This window comes from Mustela nivalis (assembly GCF_964662115.1).
Source record: "Mustela nivalis genome assembly, contig: HAP1_SCAFFOLD_1890, whole genome shotgun sequence".
Classification (NCBI taxonomy): domain Eukaryota; kingdom Metazoa; phylum Chordata; class Mammalia; order Carnivora; family Mustelidae; genus Mustela; species Mustela nivalis.
Genome location: NW_028134774.1, coordinates 35124 through 53792, shown reverse-complemented (window position 1 = coordinate 53792; position 18669 = coordinate 35124). Strand labels below are relative to the sequence as shown.

At 65.7% G+C, this 18669-nt stretch overlaps 2 protein-coding genes across 8 annotated transcripts; one reads left to right on the top strand and one right to left on the bottom strand.

Moving 5' to 3' along the window:
- Window positions 1-617: 617 nt before the first annotated feature.
- On the bottom strand, window positions 618-3078 carry IZUMO4 (IZUMO family member 4; the record flags this gene model as incomplete). Of its 6 annotated transcripts, none has more annotated exons than XM_082750820.1 (10): window positions 618-925; window positions 1205-1219; window positions 1440-1457; window positions 1682-1744; window positions 1826-1873; window positions 1971-2046; window positions 2142-2168; window positions 2491-2562; window positions 2651-2731; window positions 2865-3078. In XM_082750820.1, the coding sequence occupies 10 exons, from the start codon at window positions 3076-3078 to the stop codon at window positions 835-837; spliced, it is 705 nt and encodes a 234-aa protein (XP_082606946.1). In that variant the 3' UTR covers window positions 618-834. The 6 variants fall into 6 exon arrangements, with proteins under 6 accessions (XP_082606946.1, XP_082606941.1, XP_082606945.1 ...); XM_082750815.1 differs by having other exon boundaries at window positions 1730-1744; XM_082750816.1 differs by having other exon boundaries at window positions 810-925; window positions 1183-1219.
- MOB3A (MOB kinase activator 3A) lies at window positions 2887-17071 on the top strand. 2 transcript variants are annotated; one of them, XM_082750822.1, is made up of 5 exons: window positions 2887-3539; window positions 4327-4514; window positions 11524-12075; window positions 13187-13389; window positions 16093-17071. In XM_082750822.1, exons 3-5 carry the CDS (start codon window positions 11655-11657, stop codon window positions 16120-16122), a joined length of 654 nt encoding a protein of 217 aa, XP_082606948.1. In that variant the 5' UTR covers window positions 2887-3539; window positions 4327-4514; window positions 11524-11654; the 3' UTR covers window positions 16123-17071. The 2 variants fall into 2 exon arrangements, with proteins under 2 accessions (XP_082606948.1, XP_082606947.1); XM_082750821.1 differs by lacking the exons at window positions 2887-3539; window positions 4327-4514 and adding an exon at window positions 10910-11403.
- The last annotated feature ends 1598 nt before the right edge of the window (window positions 17072-18669 follow it).

Below are 18669 nucleotides of genomic sequence, written 5' to 3'. Positions count from 1 at the left end.
ACCCCTTGCTGGCCCCTCACCTCCCTTCCTGCGGCCCAGGAAGCACCGAGGCGACAGACCCCACGTTGACGCAGCGAGGGCGGTTCTGGCCGGGCCACCAGCCCGCATTCCCCACACCCATCCCCTGGGTGGGCGCTCACCCATGAGACTGCCATTCTCCACAGTCGCCAGCATGTCGCGCCCCACATGCCTCATGTACTGGTCCTGAAGTGGACGGGCCACTGCCAGCAGCACTTCCAGGCACAAGGCCACCTCCGGGCGGGACTCTGGCCCCTGGGTCCCCTGCTTGCCTGCTGCTCAGATCAAGTGCTTGGGGCCCCTCGTAAGCTCCGTGGAGGGTTTGCAGAAGGAAGAGATGCAGCAGGACCCTTCTGTGCTCCTGTGGCTCAGGTTTGGCTCGACGTGGGTGAGCCCTGAGAGGCGCCTGAGCTGGCCCCCGTTTTCACCAAACTGCGGTCTCTGAGTCCTCCGTGCACCTGCCGCATCGCAGCCAGCCCGGCGGTGTTCAGACGGATTGCACCAGAACAGGCATGGACGCCCTCTGCCCACAGTCCCGTCCCCGTGTGTGTGACCAGGATGGGGTGACCCCTGTTGCCCTGAGAAGGACTGCTCCGTGATGAGAAATGTCAGGGACGTTTAATCATCGCATCTAATAGCTCAGGGACCCCGCCCGACAAAGCCACACTCCCCTCCCGGGGGCCCCAGGCTCGGACAGGAGAGGAAGGCGGCGGCAGCTGCTCCAGGGGGTCAGGCTGGGACAGTCCAGCCAAGTCCTGGCTCCGCCTCCAGGCTGGGGCCGGTCTGGCGAAGCCGGTCTGGCGAAGCCGGTGCCCATCAGTGCTGTGTCAGGCACTCTGAAGCATTTTCTAGAGTCAGGTTGGCCAGGTGTGGGGGCTCAAGACACGTGAAGCTTGGTGATATCAGACTGTTGGAGAGACAGGAGTGCCCTCAGCCCTCCGTCCCTGTTCCACCTCCTGGCCCCTGCCAGGGTCGTTGCTGGGGTGCTGGCGCCTGTGACAGGGCGCAGACAAGGCCTTCAAAGCTCAGTGTCACGCCCAGCACTCCCACAACAGGCCGCAAAAAACGCGCAGGGGTGCGGCTCGGGCAAATTAGCTGTTGGGTTTCGATCTCTGGCTTACGGAGCCCACCCACCCCGGACGCCGGCCCGGCCCGGGTCCTCACAGCCTGCCTCTGAGCCACTCACAAGGCCGGAGTGGTTCTGTGCGTCCGCGGGAGGAGGACAGCTGATGTTTATTCATGAAGCGATCGCTTGGGTGTGGTTGCAGAGGTGACATCTGGCTTGTCCCAGGTGCCAGGAACCCCGGCCGGCTGTGTCTGCCCTGTCCAACCCCTCCTGGTCTGTCCCCACCTCCCTTTCAGAAGGCCTGGCCAGGGCTTTGGAGAGCACAGGGCGAGGATTGGGGTGAGGGGTGGCTTACCTTGTGTCCGTGTCCTCTCTGAAAGACACGACAGAGTCTCTCTTAGCTCCAAGCTTTAGGGCTGGTGGCCCCCAGGTCCCTGCACTGGGGCAAATCCATCCTGGGGGGCCCTCCCCAGCTCTGACCACTGTCTGGCCCCTCTGGCGCCAGCCCAGCCCAGAGGCGCTCACGGAAGGTAGGGCTGGGGTCCGGAGCCCGGGGGCCAAGTGCCGCCTTCTGTGGCCGCCGCAGCTCATACTCACCCACGAGGGCTTAAAGCATACTCCCTACCTCTGATAAAACTCACGTACTTGTGCCACTTGTTTCTACAATGACAGCGAGGTTGGACTCGGGTCGGCAGGGCTGAGGTCGGGCTGCCCCCCCGGAGCCCAGCCGCCTCAACTCACATGTATTGGAGGAGGCCCTGCACGGCTGTTTCCCACTGTACCGACGACCTGCGGGCGCAGGAGGCGTGGAGATGGGGAGGCCCCGCGTCCCGAGCCCTGCCCTCCCCAGGCCAGGACCTCCCCTTGCCCCGCGGTGGGGCCCTACTCGCAGTTGTAGCCAAAGCAGATGACGTGCGAGTCGGTGCAGTTGGTGCAGGAGATGGTCTGATACTGGAAGATGCCTGGAACACACAGGAGGCAGCCGCGGGCTCCCCGCCTCGGCCTCCCGGGGAGCCTTCCCCGCTGGGCCCCGCGGGCTGCACCGGGCCTCACTCACCACAGTGACGCTGACAGTCAATGCGGCCTGTGTGGGCACAAGAGCACCAACCTGCCTGTCCCCTGCCCTGCCCACCCTTCCTGCCCCGCCCAAGGCTCCCCCAGGGTGGCGTTCAGCCTGGGGGCCCAAACGGCTGGTGGAGGGCAGCATGCCTCCAGGGACCCGCGGGGGCAGGTGGCAGGGAGGGGCGGGCGGGGGTTACCCAGGGCCACGGCCCAGTCGCTGGAAGGGGCCCTGCCTTGGGGAGCTGCCCTTCTGTCCCCTTCGTGTTCTGTGCAGAATGCACCCTGCCAGCCCCTCGCCCGACCTCAGGGGACTTCCCACCCGCCCGGGCTCTCCATTTGCTCACTTTCGATGATGGCATTCTGGATGAGGTGCACCTGCTCCCGGAAGATGGCTCGCAGCTCATTGGGAAAATACCCTGATGGGGGTGGGCAAGAGAGGTGAGGCTCGGGCAGGGGGTGGAGGGGCCCGTGTCCGTTTCCCGCGCGTGGCGGCTGCCCGCTCACCGGGGAAATACATCTTCCCCTGGTACAGCTGATCCATCTTCTGGTACACGGCGTTCGCCACCTGGTTCAGCTTCTCCCGGGCTGCGGGCGGGAGGGGGCGGCAGGTGAGCGGCCCGGGCCGGGTGTCCGGCAGCGCTGGGGGTCAGGCGGGGCCGGGTTCTGGCGGGGTCGGGGGCGCCCCCAGGCGAGCCCCGCCTCCCCTGCGCGCACTCACTGATCTCCGCGGGGATGGCCAGGTGCAGCTCCTTCATCGTGTCCTGGCCCCAGTCGGTGAGCAGCGAGCCCGACACGGGGATGTCGCCCACCCACCAGGACTTGAGGTTCACGTGATGGCGGTAGAAGGAGAACTTCTCCGAGAAGTTGCTGTGGCAGTGCAGGCAGCCGCGGGCCAGCGCCGCAGTCAGGCCCAGGCACAGTAGCAGGGCCATGGCCCGCCCCCGCCCGCCGCCCGCCAACCAACGGCGCCTCCCGCGCCACGCCCCCGACGCCGGCCCCGCCCCGCAACGGACAACTGCCGGCCCCGCCCCCGGGCTCCGCCCGGATCGCCCCTCCGAGGGGAGGGGTCGGCCGCGCCCCACGCATGCGCCCAGGACACGCACAAGCTCCTCCTCCCGGGCTGGAAGACCGGCTCCGCGCTCCCAGCGCTGCGCAAGCTCCGCCCACGCCCCAGCACCAGCCAATGCCGTCCCGGCCCGTTTCCGGTTGCCAGGCAACTGAGCGCGGCGGCGGGGAGCGCCCCCACTTCGGCTCCGCTTCCGGGGAGGCCCAGGCCGGTAGCGGAAGTACATCTGTCTGGGCGGGGTGGCGGGGCGGGCGCTGCGCTCTGTGGCTCCGGGGCGGCGGTCGCTGGACGCCGGACAGCCGCGGCCGGTTGGACGTGAGCCTGCAGGTGGGTCCCCTGAGGGACGGGCGCGGGCGGCGGGGAGGCCGGATGGGGGCGGCGAATGCGGGCGGCGGGACGGGGGGATCCCTCTCCGGAGGGGCGAACGCGGGCGGCGGGACGGGGGGATCCCTCTCCGGAGGGGCGAACGCGGGCGGCGGGGAGGCCGGGTGGAGGCGGCGAACGCGGGCGGCGGGACGGGGCGATCCCTCCGGAGGGGAGGATGCCGGAGCGGGCGCGGCCCGACGCTTTGCTCTCCGGCTTGCGCTCGGTTCTGCGACAGGTGCCCCGCGGCTTCGCTCCTGCTCTACCGCGGACAGCCTGGGCTCTTACTAGCCCCGGTTACAGGCTCGGCGGGAGTGATAGGAGGGGCCACACCCCCGGCCCACGCTAGGGCCGCGCTCTGCGGCCTCCCCCGAAGTCCTCCGTCCAGTGTGTCCCCGGGTGTCTGTGGCCACCTGTTGGGTCCGTTCTCAGAAGCCACTGAGCCGTCTCCTGCCTGTGGATGAGAACAGAGCAAGTGGACGTCCCCCCCTCCCCTGCAGGCACGCACCCTGCAACACCCTGGTCGGGGCCATCTGCGCAGGTGGCTTCCGGTCTCCCTCACCCCTGCAGAGTCTCAGCTGAGGGGTGGGTGCCCCATACTTGCCGAGTCCCAGACACAGCATGTTTGACAAAAAAAAAAAGAAAAGATAAGGTAACCGTGAGATTTGCTGCACCTGCTGGTGTGCAAATCTGGCATTCCTGGGTAAAACGGGTGCGGTCTTAGTAGTGACTCCACTTTTCCACTTTTCAGCAAGGCCCCCGGACAGTGCGAGATTCTGCCCTGGCTCATGTCGCGGTCCTGGCGTTCGCTGGGGCGTTCCTAACGCCAGCGCCCATCCGGCTCCTGCTTCCACCGGCCTCACTGCTCTCCGCGGCGGGCTTGAGTCCTTGAACGGGGCTAGCGGCACGAGCTGGTAACCAACCAGGTGCTGGGTGTGGGTAAGTGAGTTAGTGTTGGTTATAATTTTGTTTAAATCGGGCTTATTTTTTTTTAAGATTATTTATTTATTTATTTATTTGACACAGAGAGAGAGAGATCACAAGGAGGCAGAGCAGCAGGCAGAGGGCGGGGGAAGCAGGCTCCCCGCAGAGCAGAGAGCCCGATGTGGGGCTCGATCCCCGCACCCCGGGATCATGATCTGAGCTGGAGGCAGAGGCTTAACCCACTGAGACACCCAGGCGCCCTAAATCGGGCTTATTTTTAAGAGCAGTTTCAGGTTCTGAGCCAGAGTAGAAGGTGGGGCTCCTCAGGCTCCCTCTCCCCATAACTGCTCGGCCTCCCCCATGACCAGCCTCCCCGCCAGAGCCCGATGTTTGCGACCGGTGGCAGAACACCACCGAGACATGATGAACACAGGCGGGAGGTGACACCGGGCCTCCCGGTCGGTGCCGCACGCAGCCTGGCTGCTCTGGCTCAGGGACACACCACTGAGCTTCCTCTGTTCTCTGCGGGGCTGCGGAGTTCTTGTCTGAACCTCCCTGAAGGCAGGGCACGTCCCCGACTCCATCGCGGAGGCTGACGGTCGGAGTCTGTGCGCCAGACATCCCCGGTAACCCAGGAGGGAGTTCCGGGTGCGCCTCGCTCCTCTCTGAGCAGGAGCAGCGGCGGTTCTTTGCCCTCCTGGGGGGGGGGGGGGGTCCTCGGAAATGCTCGTTCGGTTCCTGAGCTGTTTCCTAAGCCACCTTCCGTGGGCTTGTCCGTCTGCACAGGCGCTGCCCAGCCAGGGGCACTCGGCGCCAAGTCCGCGGCGAGCCTGGTCCCAGGAGTGGGTCTGCCTTGTCCAGCGCGTGGCGAAATGGAGCTTGAACCCAGACTCCCCGAGCAGCTGGCTCAGACCTTGGGCTTCTCCTCAGGGAAGTTTCAGACGTGCCCCAGCGGGAGAGCCCCGTTCCTGATTTCCTAGAATCTCGAGATTCAGATAGTTTCGGCAGAAAGGGCAGGTCCAGCGAGCGGTGAGGCAGCACCCAGGCCAACCAGCAGGCCTCGGACTGGCTTTCACGCTCTGCTTTCTCTGCCCCAGGGGACAGGGGCCAAACAGTATTTCAGCATTTGTCTCCGGGTGGGGAAGGCGCAGGGGGAGGGGGGGGGCAGGGGCCTCGCAGCCCCGTGTGTGCCCGGCGCCCCCTCCTGCCTGGGGCAGCCCAGGTGGGAGGCTCAGGACACCCGGGCTCGCATCCAGGCCCCCTTTCTATTTGCGACTGTTCTGACTCTGAGGCCCTTCCTGCCTCTCCCGGCTTCTGGGGGTTCCAGGCAATCCCAGGTGTCCTTCGGCTTGTAGACCTGTGCCCCCTCTCTGCCGCCCTGGTCCCATGGCCCACTTCTCCTGGTGTCTGCGTCCAGAGTCCCGTGTTCTTCTAGAGACCCTTGTCATTGGGCTTGGGGCTCCCCTGCCCAGCGTGACCTCATCTTTATATCGGCAAAGACCTGATTTCCAGAGAAGATCCCATTCACAGGTGCCGGGTATGTTTTGGGGGAAAGGATTTGACCCATAACGGACTGATGAGGAGTGACTGTGGCTGGGCACAGGGTTTCTTTTTAGGTGCTGAGAATGTTCTAGAATTGTGATGGTTGCACTCCCCTCTGATTGTCCTACAAACCACTGGATTGTCTACTTTAAAAGTTATTTGTAGTACATGAATCACATCACAGTGGACTATAAAAGGCTTATCGGGGGACTGAGCATGCAGAGCCCCGTGGTAGCATCTGGCCTGCTGTGGTCTGCGCAAACCACTTCCTGCCTTCCTACAAAACAAATTGGGGAACTTCGCCCCAGAAGCAAAGACAGGAGGGCCAAATGCGGGTAGAATGCCACGCCCTGTGGGGGTGGGGGGAGGGGCTGGAGCCACCATCCTGGGGGTCCTGCAGGTGGGTGGCTCCCCGCCTGGTGGCTCCCCACCCGGGAAGCTGTGCTGGTTTTTTAAAAATCTACATTTCGACAGTGGAAGACAGCTCTGGGGTGCGGTCTTCTTGGACAGGACCGATCCCGGGCTCCGAGCATCTTCCAGCCAAACTCTTGGGTGCCCGGCCGGGAGCCAGGGTCGGCTGATCGAGGACACACGGGGCTGACCTTGGCGGTTGTGGCCTGTCGGTCTAGGCCCTGCCCTGCTCCAGCAGTGTCCCTGCAGTGGGGACGTGGCTGCCGCCCAAGCAGGACACAGAGGCACCGGAAGGAAGTGGCAGGGGCCGCGGCTTCTCCCCGGCAGGGTCGTGCAAGGCAGCTGCTTGGAGGAACTGTGTTTTGTTTGGTTTTCAGAAGAAAAGACGGGGAGGAGGGGTGGGGTGGGGAGTTTTGTGGCTCACCTTCCTCAGCCTGAGGCTGCTGAGCACTGCCGCGTCGCCTTTGAGGCGAGATCCCGGGCCACCCGTGAGAAGCCTGTTCCCACCTTCCCCCGCGCTGTCCTCGGGGGTGTAACCTGGGCTGCGGGTGGCAATGGGGGTCGCCCCCTGCAGCACTTCTCAAGGCAAAGGCACATTGAGGTGGCCGGCCACCCCTCGGCCACGGGGCGCCTGTGTTTCCCATGGAAAGTCCTTTGTTTCGGAGGGGAATTCTTCCCTTCAGGGAAGGTTTGTAGAAAATCATTGGTTCCGCTTAAAAAATTCCTCGCCCATTCTGAGAAGACAGAGCAGGCAGGAGCCCCGAGAGCTGCCCGCCGCCCCGTCTTCCAGAACCGGCCTGGCGCGCGTCTGGCCCTGGGCCCGTGGGCAGACCCTGCCGTGCCCCTGAGGCCCTGCCATCTCACACGACCCGCTTCCATCTGTGCCGGTCACGAGTCCCCAGTGACATGGTCACAAGCTAAGCTCCCAGAGCCACCCCCAGAGGCCCCAAAGAGGCAACAACGGGGTGCTGGCGAGGTGCACGAGAGGCCCGGAAGCCAGGCGAGGCCCAGCAGGAGCCACAGTGGCCCCAGTTCGGCCGGGCGGGGACGCAGCCCCGGCCCGGCGTTCTCAAGCGGAAGGGAGTTTGCAGGTTGAAGCGTGGCCGTGAGTGAGGAAGCAGGGGGCCCTGCTCTCGGGTGGCGGGAGCGGGTGACTCTGCTCTTGGGCGGTGGCAGCGGGTGATTCGCTCCTCCAGTTGGCCTGCAGGGCATCGCTGCCCCGTGACCTGTGCCCGGGGTGGCCCGAGAGTGGCCAGGTGTGCGATCAGCCAGCAGGACAGGGAGGCAGGCCGCTTGGGCATCAGCGGTCTCCGGTGAGGCCCCGGGGGTCCCCGCCGGCCTGTCCGGTGCACCCGTCCACGGTGTAGAGAGGCCTGGGCTACAGGTGGGCGAGTGGGGCTGCGCGCTCTGGGGCGCCACCTCCCTCCATCCAGGTCCTAGGCACCCGGGACTGTGCCTGCCTCCCGAGACCAGGAGGGTCTGCTGCCCGGGCCTGGGGCCTGGAAAGCACACACGTGGGTTGTGAGCAGAGCTGTGGTAGGGGACAGCCCTGGTCCCGGGGGTGCCCTGGCCTTGGGGTGAGACCGATGGACGCCTGAATAATGGACAGGTGGTTTGCCGTGGAGGCACGTGGCCTGGCGGGACAGATGGTGGCTTCACCCCCACAGCCCCGGGTTTGAGCTCTGGTTCCTCCCTATCCAGGCGTCCTGACTACTGGTTAACCAGGTAGCAGGGAGTCACTGTCCTCTAAGGCAGGCTCTCGGCCAGATGACCCCCCCCAAGGGACACGGGGCAGTGTCTGGGGACACCTGGGGTCCTCATACCTGGGGGTGCTGCTCAGCACCCGGGATACCCCAATGTTAGCAGGGCCCAGGGTGCTGATCTAATTTGGGCCCATTTTCCCATTTGCTCGGGTAGCCACCCTGTCCTCAGTGACCGGGATGTGCCCAGCCAGGAGCCAGCACAGCCGCAAGAAGGGGGGGACAACCAGAGCCGGCGGCGAGCCAGGGGAAGCCCTAGGGCTGGGTCGATGGCCCACTCCCTCCCGCTTCAGAGCTGCCGCCAGAGGTCGTTCCCTCGGACGGACCGTCGCCTGCGCCTCTGCTCCGTGAGCAACTCCGGAGCGGCTGCAGTGTGGCCGTGGGGCTGCTGACCAGTTCTGTCGGGGGCCAGGTTGGGCTCCCCTCAGCCGCTTTCCCCAGCAGGGAGGCAGGGCCGTTAGAGACGGTCCGCGGGCCGAGCCCCCGCACGCCGGCACGGGGCTTCGTGTTTTCAGTTCATCGAGGCCACGCACAGCCACCGCCACTGGCCGCTTCCATGGCCTCCAAATACCCGACACAAGCCCCTTCCCGTCCGTGGAGGGGCCTGGTCTGGGTGTGTCACCTGCGTGGACTCACACCCCGTGGGGCCTCCTGTGTCTGGGTCCCTCCCTGTGCATCGTGGGCTCGGGGTCCGTCCCAGGGGCTGCACGTGGGGCCTCGCTCCTGTCCACGCCCTGGGGCGCTCCCGCGTGAGGGACACAGCTTGATCACGCGTTCACCTGTTGAGGGACCTTTGGGTTGTTTCCACCCTTTTGGTGATTATCCCAGATCGTGCTGCCCCGAATACACGTTTGCACGTGACGTTTCCATGTGGATGTTTATTGTCCCTTGTCTTGGGCGTGGACCTGGCAGAGGCTCCGTCTGAGCCGGGCTCTTGCTGCAGCAGCGGCCACGCACTGACGCCATGATTGTCCTTCGTGGTGACGGCCGTTCTCCTGGGGAGGGTGGTTCCCTCCTCCTCCCACTGGGCTTCTCTCGTCCCCCTAGCCCGGCCGTCCGTGGCCGGCTCTTCCGTCCGTGGCCGGCTCTTCCGTCCCGGATGCTCCCCGCCGGTGTTCCGCACGGTCTATCCTGCCTCGAGCAGACCTTCCGGCGCCCACGCTGCAGAGCTGGGCCCACAAGATGGTCGGGCTTTGCGGGTCAGTGCAGGGAAGGGAGCCCTGAGCCCTTGTGCGACCAGGGCCTGGCCGGCGGCGTCAGCAGTTACCCCAGCCAGCGCTCGGGGACGCCATGCGTGGCCTAGGGCTGCTGTAGCGAGTGACCACAGATTTCTAGGCCTAAAGAAACATGGATCTATCATCTCACAGTTCTGAAGGTCAGGAGTTCAGAACGGCGCAGTCAGGGCTGGTCCCCCCGGGGCTCAGGGAGACCCGGCTCCTGCCCTTTCCTGGCCCGCGGGCCCCCCCCCCCCCGGCAGCGCGGGGTCTGCCTGTCTCCGGGACCCCGCCCTCTGCCTCCCTCTCGTGACGACCTCGTGGGGACGCCAGGCCCCCCGGGAACGCAGCGTCACCCCAGCTCGGGGCCCTGATGGGCCCCTCTGCCACAGGAGGAAACCCGTCCACAGGTCTCGGGCCAGGACGGGGATGTCTCTGCGGCCTTTATTCCTCCTACCACATCCTCTCCCCTGACCAGGGCACATCAGGCGCTGCCTGAGCCCTGAGCGTGGGGTCCCGGGTTCACACCAAGGATGAGGCCACGCTGGCCGGGTTGGACAGCTGTGGAGGTGGGTCGCTCCACCTCTGCTGCCGCCTCCCACTCGGCCCCCACACCCCTCGCTAACCGCGGGAGGACCAGCTCTCCAGGCTCCGCGTGAGCGCCACAGCCCCTCCGCTCCAGGTGCCTGCAGGTCGGCTCGGTCCCGGCCACCCGACAGCCGTGGGGACACAGGTGTCCCGGCCCCAGTGCTGGTTTAGGCCGTCGGCGCGTGACACTCAGCGTCTGACATCCATCGCCGGCTCGAGGAGCCTGGCCTTCGGTCGCAGGGTCTGGGCGAGCAGGTGGAAGGGCGCGGGCCCCACGGGAGGGACACCGGCTCTCGGGAATCTTCTCGGGGGCCGCGCCTGCAGGAGTCACGGGGAAGCCCGAACTGCATGTTTGCTAGTAGCCAGGCGTCCCTGTCAGCCCGACATCGTCGTCCTGGGGACACTGTGTCCGCCCACTCGGCCCTGCAGGAGTCTGGGCCCGGGATGCCGGTGCTCCTCTCTTTGGCTCCGCTGTCTGTGGTACTGGTGACACTGCGGCACTCTGCCGGGGCTGCCCTGGGTCCTGGGGGGCTGAGGGGCATCTCCATAGAAGCAGGTCTGAGGGAAACAGAGGCCAGAGAGTATGGGGTTCCTCCAGAAGCCGGGAAAGGCAGGAGCTCCCAGGAATCCCATTCCAGATGTGGGACCTCCAGAACTTTCTGGAGTTGGGCTGTTAGGAGCCCTAGGTGTGTGATAATTTGCTACAGCAACGTGCCAGGTCTGGAGGGACAGGCTGCTTGACGACCAGCCAGTTCCGAGCCAGGGGAATGAACCCCACGATTTAAGCAGAGAGAAGGTGGGGGGGCGTGGACTGTAACGGGTCGGCAACTTGGGCGCGCTGTGTGCGGGGTGGGGTGGGGCCACCCACCGGTCCTTCCGCTTCCCGGTTCTCCCCAGACTTCCCCTTCTGCGCCTTCCGCCTGGTGAACTCCGGAGACCTCCACCCCGCTGGCTCCACTGGGCGCCAGGCCTTCCTCACCCCAGCCCCCACTGTCTTAGCCTGGCCGTGCCCCGGGACCATGCTGGGTGGTGTGGGGTGGGGACGGCCCCGGGCACAGCCTGGTGACTGCGCCCCCAGTACGAGCCTGCTCGCCGCCTTCATGTGCTCGATCACATGCCCTTGTGCTCTCTGAAGGGGGGTCCGTGCTGTCCACATGTAACCGAGGAGGACGCCGGGCCCAGAGAAGGCTGCAGGGGGCACCAGGGGAGGTGGGCTCTCTCGGCGGGGCCTCATCCTGGGGAACCAGCGGGCATGCGTCACGGTCCCATGTTGGGCAGGCCGGACCCAGCAAGGCTCGTCCAGGCCTCTGAGATGGGCACTGCGGTGGAGAGTGTCCCCCCAGAATTCACGTCCGCCATCGGGAATGGGGTCTTTGCACACGTCCTCAGGTGCGAAAGGAGGGCATCCAGTGCAGCGAGGGGTCGGAGGCAGTGCAGAAACAGAAATCATGCTTTCCAGCTCTGGAGGCCAGCGCCAGAGCGGCGTTTCCAGAACCACCCATGTTGCAGGTATCAGGGAAGGCCCGGGGTGCAGCGGATCTCCCGTCCCCTCGGCGGCCGCCCGACAGACACCAGCGTCCCGCCTGGGCCCGTCTGCGGAAGCGTCACCGGGGAGTGTGCCGACCGGGCCGGGGGCCGACATGTCCAACCCCTTCCTGAAGCAAGTGTTCAACAAGGACAAGACCTTCCGTCCCAAGCGCAAGTTCGAGCCGGGCACCCAGCGCTTCGAGCTGCACAAGAAGGCACAAGCGTCGCTGAACGCGGGGCTGGACCTGAAGCTGGCCGTGCAGCTGCCCCCCGGCGAGGAGCTCAGTGACTGGGTGGCCGTGCACGTGGTGGACTTCTTCAACCGCATCAACCTCATCTACGGCACCATCGGCGACGGGTGCACGGAGCAGTCGTGCCCGGTCATGTCGGGCGGCCCCAAGTACGAGTACCGCTGGCAGGACGAGCACCAGTTCCGCAAGCCCACGGCACTGTCGGCCCCCCGCTACATGGACCTGCTCATGGACTGGGTCGAGGTGCAGATCAACGACGAGGGGCTCTTCCCCACCCACGTTGGTGAGCCATGGGGCGCGGGGGCGGGCCAGGCCCAGTGCCCTCCTCCGACCGGGGGAGTCTGCGTTCACACGTCTGCCCATTTAAAGTGTGCAGTTCAGTGCTGTTTAGTGCTAGAACATTTCACCACTGCGAGAGCAGCCTGGTACCCATCAGCCGTCATCCCCACCCCTGCCCCAGCCCCGGCTCCCACCCCTCCTCACTGTCTGCGTGGACAGGACTCCTCTGGGGCCCTCCTGGGAGTGGGGTCCTGTGGGACGGGTCCTTCTGGGTCTGGCCGCTCTCACTGAGCCCCGTGTCCTCAGGTCCATTCGCTCAGTTGTCAGTATGTTTGCCGAGTTGTGCAACCGTCAGTACTACCTAATTCCAGAACCCTCCATCACCTGCAAGGAATCCCTTTCCCTAGAGTGGTCACTCCCCAGCCGTCCCAGCGCGGGGTCAGGCTGGACCTGTCACACACAGCTCCCGGAGAGCTTTTTCTTTCCTGCTCGCCCTCGGCTCCGCGCCCATCTCCCCGCTGGAGGGCAGCTGTGTGGGCTCCGCTCTGTGGGGGCCTGGCCCGGCACCGCATGAGCTCGCTGCCGTCTCTGGTCCGCCCCCCACCCACCGTTAGCCAGCAGGGTCCCTGTGACAAGGGTGGGGGCCCGTGTGTTCTCTCTGGTCTGGGCCGCCACCCGCGATGCCACTGCAGACCCGGGAATGGGTGGAGGGCAGAAGGAGCACGCGGGGGCGCCCAGTGCACAGACTGGGACCCCCCAGCAGGGGCACGTCAGCACCATGGAGAAAAGGGAAGACGAGAGGCACTGAACTCTGTCGTCCGAGTTAGGGCCTGGGGCACGGCGGCAGGCAGGTTGTGTCCGCGTGTAGACAGAGCGGAGGTGCAGAGGGAACCCTCGGGGCTCGGCCGTCAGCGTCCAGCAGCGTGTGGACGCGCTGTCCCGGATTCAGTAAACCCGACGGAGCGGAATCACGCCCAGGACCCGGCGAGGAGGGCTCGCAGACGGGGCCGTCGCTAGGGGAGGCCGGGGGAGGGTGGCCCCAGGCGGCGCGGCGGGGGCGCGGCGGGGCGCGGCGGGGACTCCCGGCAGCCCGGCTGACCCCCGGCCCCGCGCAGGCACGCCGTTTCCCAAGAACTTCCTGCAGGCGGTGAAGAAGATCCTGTCGCGGCTGTTCCGCGTGTTCGTGCACGTCTACATCCACCACTTCGACCGCATCGCGCAGCTGGGCTCCGAGGCGCACGTCAACACGTGCTACAAGCACTTCTACTACTTCGTGCGCGAGTTCGGCCTCATCGACACCAAGGAGCTGGAGCCGCTGGTGAGCGGGGGCGGGGCCGCGGCGGGGGGCGGGGCCGCTGGTGGGCGCGGGGCGGGGCCGCGGCAGGAGGAGCTGGAGCCGCTGGTGAGCGGGGGCGGGGCCGCGGCGGGGGGCGGGGCCGCGGCGGGAGGAGCTGGAGCCGCTGGTGAGCGGGGGCGGGGCCGCGGCGGGGGGCGGGGCCGCTGGTGGGCGCGGGGCGGGGCCGCTGGTGAGCGCGGGCGGGGCCGCGGCGGGGGGCGGGGCCGCTGGTGGGCGCAGGGCGGGGCCGCGGCGGGAGGAGCTGGAGCCGCTGGTGAGCGGGGGCGGGGCCGCGGGGGGGGGGGACCGCGGCGGGAGGGGCGGGGCGTTCCAGCCGGGCTTGGGTGGGGGGCGGAAGCCAGGGACAGCCAGCACAGCCCGCCCAGCTTGGTTCTCGACATGGGGGCCGCTTGGATCCCTGGCGCCCGACACCCAGCCGCTGGGGTGCTTTGGGGTTTTCTTTGGTCCCTGCCCCACTGGCGGGCAAGCGGGGATGTGGCTGCCCAGGTACACTCGGTCCCCCCCTCCAGAGGCCCTGAATCCTGGGGGGTCCCCCACCCCCCAAGGAGGTCACTCCTGTTGCGCAGCCCAGAGCCATCGTGGGGGCGGGATGCCTGGAGGAGGCCGGTCCCTCCCGTGGCTGCCCCCCTTTCCCTGTGGGAGACGCGGGGGGTCTCCAGAGCATGGGCAACAGCGGCCTGGGGGGCTGCTTCGGGGACCCTCGGTGTCCCCTGGCTGGACACCGGTAGTGACTGATTCCTCATTGAGGTAGACTTCACACACATGCAAGCTGTCCGCCGTGTGTGACACATTCCCAAGGTGCTCTGACGTCACCGGCTGGTTTCCAGAGCATTCCGTCCCAAGAAACCCCAGCCCCGCTGGCCGGCACTCCCCAGCCCACAGCTCCCTCCAACCGCCCTCCGACTGGGGCTTTGCCGACCCAAAACCTGTGGGTCCCAGCCTGGGGATGGGCCCTCGCCCACTGCTCTCCCACATTCCGGGGGGCTTTTAGCAGGAACCGGGAGGCCAGAGCGTGGCAGGACCGCTCTCCAGAGCCCCACCAGCCACCACCAGCCCTGCTCGCAAGGGGTCCCGGTGAGGCCAGTGGCCAGAGCCCCAAAGGGCCATTCCAGGGAGTGGGGACATCCCCCGAAGTGCAGAGAAGCTAGAATGTTCTAGGGGCTAGCGGGCCCTGGCCTTGCTGGGCAGCGACTGCGGGACTGAAATCATACTCTTCGGTCCCACGGCTTCCCTTGCATGGCCCCAGGACCCCCATGTGGGCATTTTGTTTTTTCCTTTTCTTTTTTACTGAATTCTGCATGGATTCAGGTCTTTGAACTAGGTTTGTTTGTTTTAAGATTCTATTTATTCATTTGACAGAGAGAGATCACAAGCAGGCAGAGGCAGGCAGAGAGAGGGGGGGAAGCAGGCTCCCCACTGAGCAGAGAGCCTGATGCGGGACTCGATCCCAGGACTCTGAGATCATGACCTGAGCTGAAGGCAGAGGCTTTAACCCACTGAGCCACCCAGGCACCCCTCTTTGAGCTGGACTGTTTTTGTCCAGCTTTCAACGACTATTCAACTCCTCCTCACGTGACCGTTCCCAGTGCCTCTGTGTCCTTGTGGGCTCTGCCTAACGGGGGGGAGGGTTTACTCTGAGCTGATGGAAAGTTCTGGAACTGGGTAGAGGACGGGTCCACGCCGTTGTGGACGTGAATGCTGCTGACTGTTCACCTCACGATGGGTGCCCTTACGTGACAGTCCCCTCCATCCATGTCGTATTTCAGTGCCGGCAGCTGGAGCCTGCCGTGCCGTCATCTGTCTGGTGGTGGTTTTCTCAACTGTGCATCTTGGTCCCCTCGTCATTTCTCCCACATCAATGCTGAGAGTTTTCTGTTTTTTAAGATTTATTTGAGAGAGAGTCGCACGCACACGAGCACCGGCGGGTGGGGGAGTGGCCAGGGAAGAGGGAGAAGCAGACCCCCAGCTGAGCCTAGTGCGGGACCTGATCCCAGGACCCCAAGATTGTGACCTGAGCCGAAGCCAGACGCTTCACCGACCACTCAGGCGCCCAGTGCTTAGAGTTCTTTGTGGCGCCGGACAGAGGATAACGCGTGTAAGCTCGGACTTCCCCAGGCTGTGTGGCAAGGAAGCAGGTGGTGATCTGCCCGGCCACCCTGTGCACCGAGGCTCCCGGGGCCTGTCGTAGAACGTGGCGGATGGCCTTCGTACCTCGTCTTTTTGCATTTGGCCTTCATCTGTTGGGACGACCCTCGAGGCTGCCCTCACCGGGTCTAAAGGCTGTCTCAGAATACTAGTCTTTATGTCCTGGCTGTTTTCCAGAAGTTTCTTTGCAGCGTTCAGTCCCCTATAGAAAGCACATATCAGTACACCATGGCCCAGGATGACTGCCTGGTTTTGGAAATAAGGTTTTATTGGCGCGCAGGGAGCTAGTCGTTTCCGTGTTGAGGGGGCTGCGTCCCCCACAGGGGCCAGGACATGGCCTCTCGCCCTTCTCGAAGAGCGCACCACCCCGGCTGACAGCGTGCTGTCGTCTGTTGCGTTGATCGTAAGGTTTGCCGTTAAGTGAGGCCCGTGGCCCGGAGGCCGGCTCCCCTGCTTCTCCGTCTGCGCGTGCCCCCCGCCCCTCACGCCAGTCCCTGACGTCCTGCTTGTTCTTCACAGAAAGAAATGACCGCGCGGATGTGCCACTGACCCCTGGGCCCTGCAGTCACCGAGGCGGTGCCAGGGGACCCTCGCACTTACGGCCACGTCTCCAGACCACGGACCTGTGCTTTGTAGAAAGCGCACCCAGTGAGCGAGCTTGGTCCTGGGGCGGCTGCACGGACCGTGGGGGTGGGGTCCTCCGCCATCCTGGTGGGCAGCCGCCGTGGGTCTCCACGTGGCCACCTGAGCCCATCTCCTTGGCAGGCATCAAACTCGAACTCCGTGGCTCTGCGTGTTGAGCACCGGGGAAAACCCACTGGTGAACCCCTAGCACTTGCCCTCGTGACCCCGTGTCTGCTTCGCGACTCACACGACGGGAACCCCACCCCTGCTCCCCAGCCGGGCCCCTCCATGGATCGTGAATGATGGGATTCCTCTCCCTGTTAGAGAGACGGCCCCGCTCTCTTACGAATAACACGGGACGGATCTTCCGTGTCCCGGGCTGGAACCTGTTGAATTTTGCCAAACGTGTGGCTGGGGCGAGCCCTTCTGCAGCGCGTACCGGCTCTGTGCGGAAACCCTGCATCTGCGTGGCCCCCTGCGGCCCCAGGACCCGAATCCCAGCTCCGGCTGCCGTGGACATCAGGGGCCCCGTCTGGGCCACGCCGAAGTGACCGCAGGAGCGCCACCCTGTCTGTGCCTCCAACCCCCGACCCTGCGCGGCGGCCTCAGTGGCCTTTTCCATGGCAGCACTCCCAGCGTGGACCGCACCGACTCCGAGTACCTCTGGGCGTCTGGGGCGCTCGCAGAAGCAAGGCCATCCCCCAGCGCCAGCAAGTGCAATTAACGCGGCCGCGGCCCGGGGTCCCGCTCGAGGAGGCCGTTCCCTGGAATGGGGCTCCCTCTGGACGCCAGGCCTCGGCCAGCACCGAAACCACTGTGTCCCCCGGGGCGGCGGGTGTCCCTGCGCCAGCCACAATACACTGTGCCGTCTTCACACCTTGGCTGCTGCCTGTCATTTCCGCTTCCCTGGCCCGAGGGCCTGGTTTTGGGCCCTGCCACCACCTTTGTCCCCGGGGTGCCCTTGTCCCCACGTGCTGAGGGCTCGCACCCGCCAAAGTGTCCCCTGGGGTGCCCCTGGGGCGGGCACCTGCACCCTTGCCCATTTCATTGCCCTTAAACATGGTGTTAGCTCTGCCTTTCCGCGGGGCGCAAGAGGGAGCCAGGCCTCGGGGAGCCTTGCGCCAAAGAGATCAGGAGAGCAGAGCCGAGGAGCCCTTTCTTCGATGTGGGAAACGGGGTCCGATCGCGCCCTCGTGGGGGTCCGGCCTGGGGCCTCTGGCAAAATGGGCACCGATGGGGCCGGAGCCCCGGGGCTGGGCTGGCTGTTCACCCCCAGAGGGCGCCCCATCTCCGCAATCACACGCTATTTGGAAAGACCTCAAGACACTGCTGAGTGTGCAAAACACCACAACAATTTCCAGAACCCGCTAAGAATTTGGGAGCTGTTATTTGTAATGTCCCCCAAACACGTCCCCTCCTGGGCCCCTGGGAGCTGGGACGTGTCCCCTCTCGCAGCAGAGGGGACCTTGTCAGGGCCCTGAGGTAGGTTCCCGGGGAACCCTGCGTCTTCACCAGGTCCTCACGAGAGGGAGGCAGAGGGCGGGGGTCCCAGAGACAGGCAGACCCCGCGCTGCTGGCGGGGAGGATGGAGTGGGGCCGTGGCCAGGAAAGGGCAGGAGCCGGGTCTCCCTGGGCCCCGGGGAGACCAACCTTGCCTGCGCCGGGGTTTTAGGACTTCCGAGCCCAGAACTCTGAGAATCAGTCCATGTGGTTTTAAGCCCTAAGTTGGTGGTGACCTGTCACCCGTGGCCTCGGCAGGCTCAGACCCCCGTTAGAAGGAAAAGTTTTACCCACAGAATGGCCGGTATCTCTTGCCCTGGGCTACTGGGAATGCCAGAATCAGAGGCCGGCTCCCAAGGGCCTCCTCCCTCCGTGCCCAGAGAGCCGCCCCAGAACGTGTCCCACCCAGAGAGGTGATGGGGTTCAAGTGCTGGCGTCGGGAAATCTGCCGGACTGGGAAGTGGCAGTGTGGCTGGGACCAGGCGGCTGGCTGAGCGGCCTCCTGGCCGACACACAGGACACTGTCCTCTCAGCGGCGTGAATGTCTGTCCTGCCGGCGGACGGGACCCAGCAGGCTGCCTCTGGTGCCTGGGCCAGCCCTGTCCCCTTGTAGCTCAGCAGCTGCTTGCTGAGGCCGGCTGAGATCAGGCGCCCCCGTCCTGAAAACTTCCACCCCGGGGCTGCATTATCCCCAGACCCACGCTGGCCAGCACGGCAGCCACGAGCCGCCGAGGCCGGTGAGAGCCGCTCAGCTTCTCAGTCACGTGGGCCCTGGTCAGCGGCGTCCCTAGACCTTGTCGCCGCTCCTGGTCGGAAGCAAGGTCAAGGCGGGGATGGTTGGGGTCCTCCCCGGTTCATAAAAACGGATGGTGCTGTTCCCGCCTTGAGCGCCGAGCGGAGAGGGAGCCTGGGGAGGCGGGGTGGGGAGGGCCCCGCAGACAAGCCCCCCCACGCGTCTCCCCGCAGGCCTGT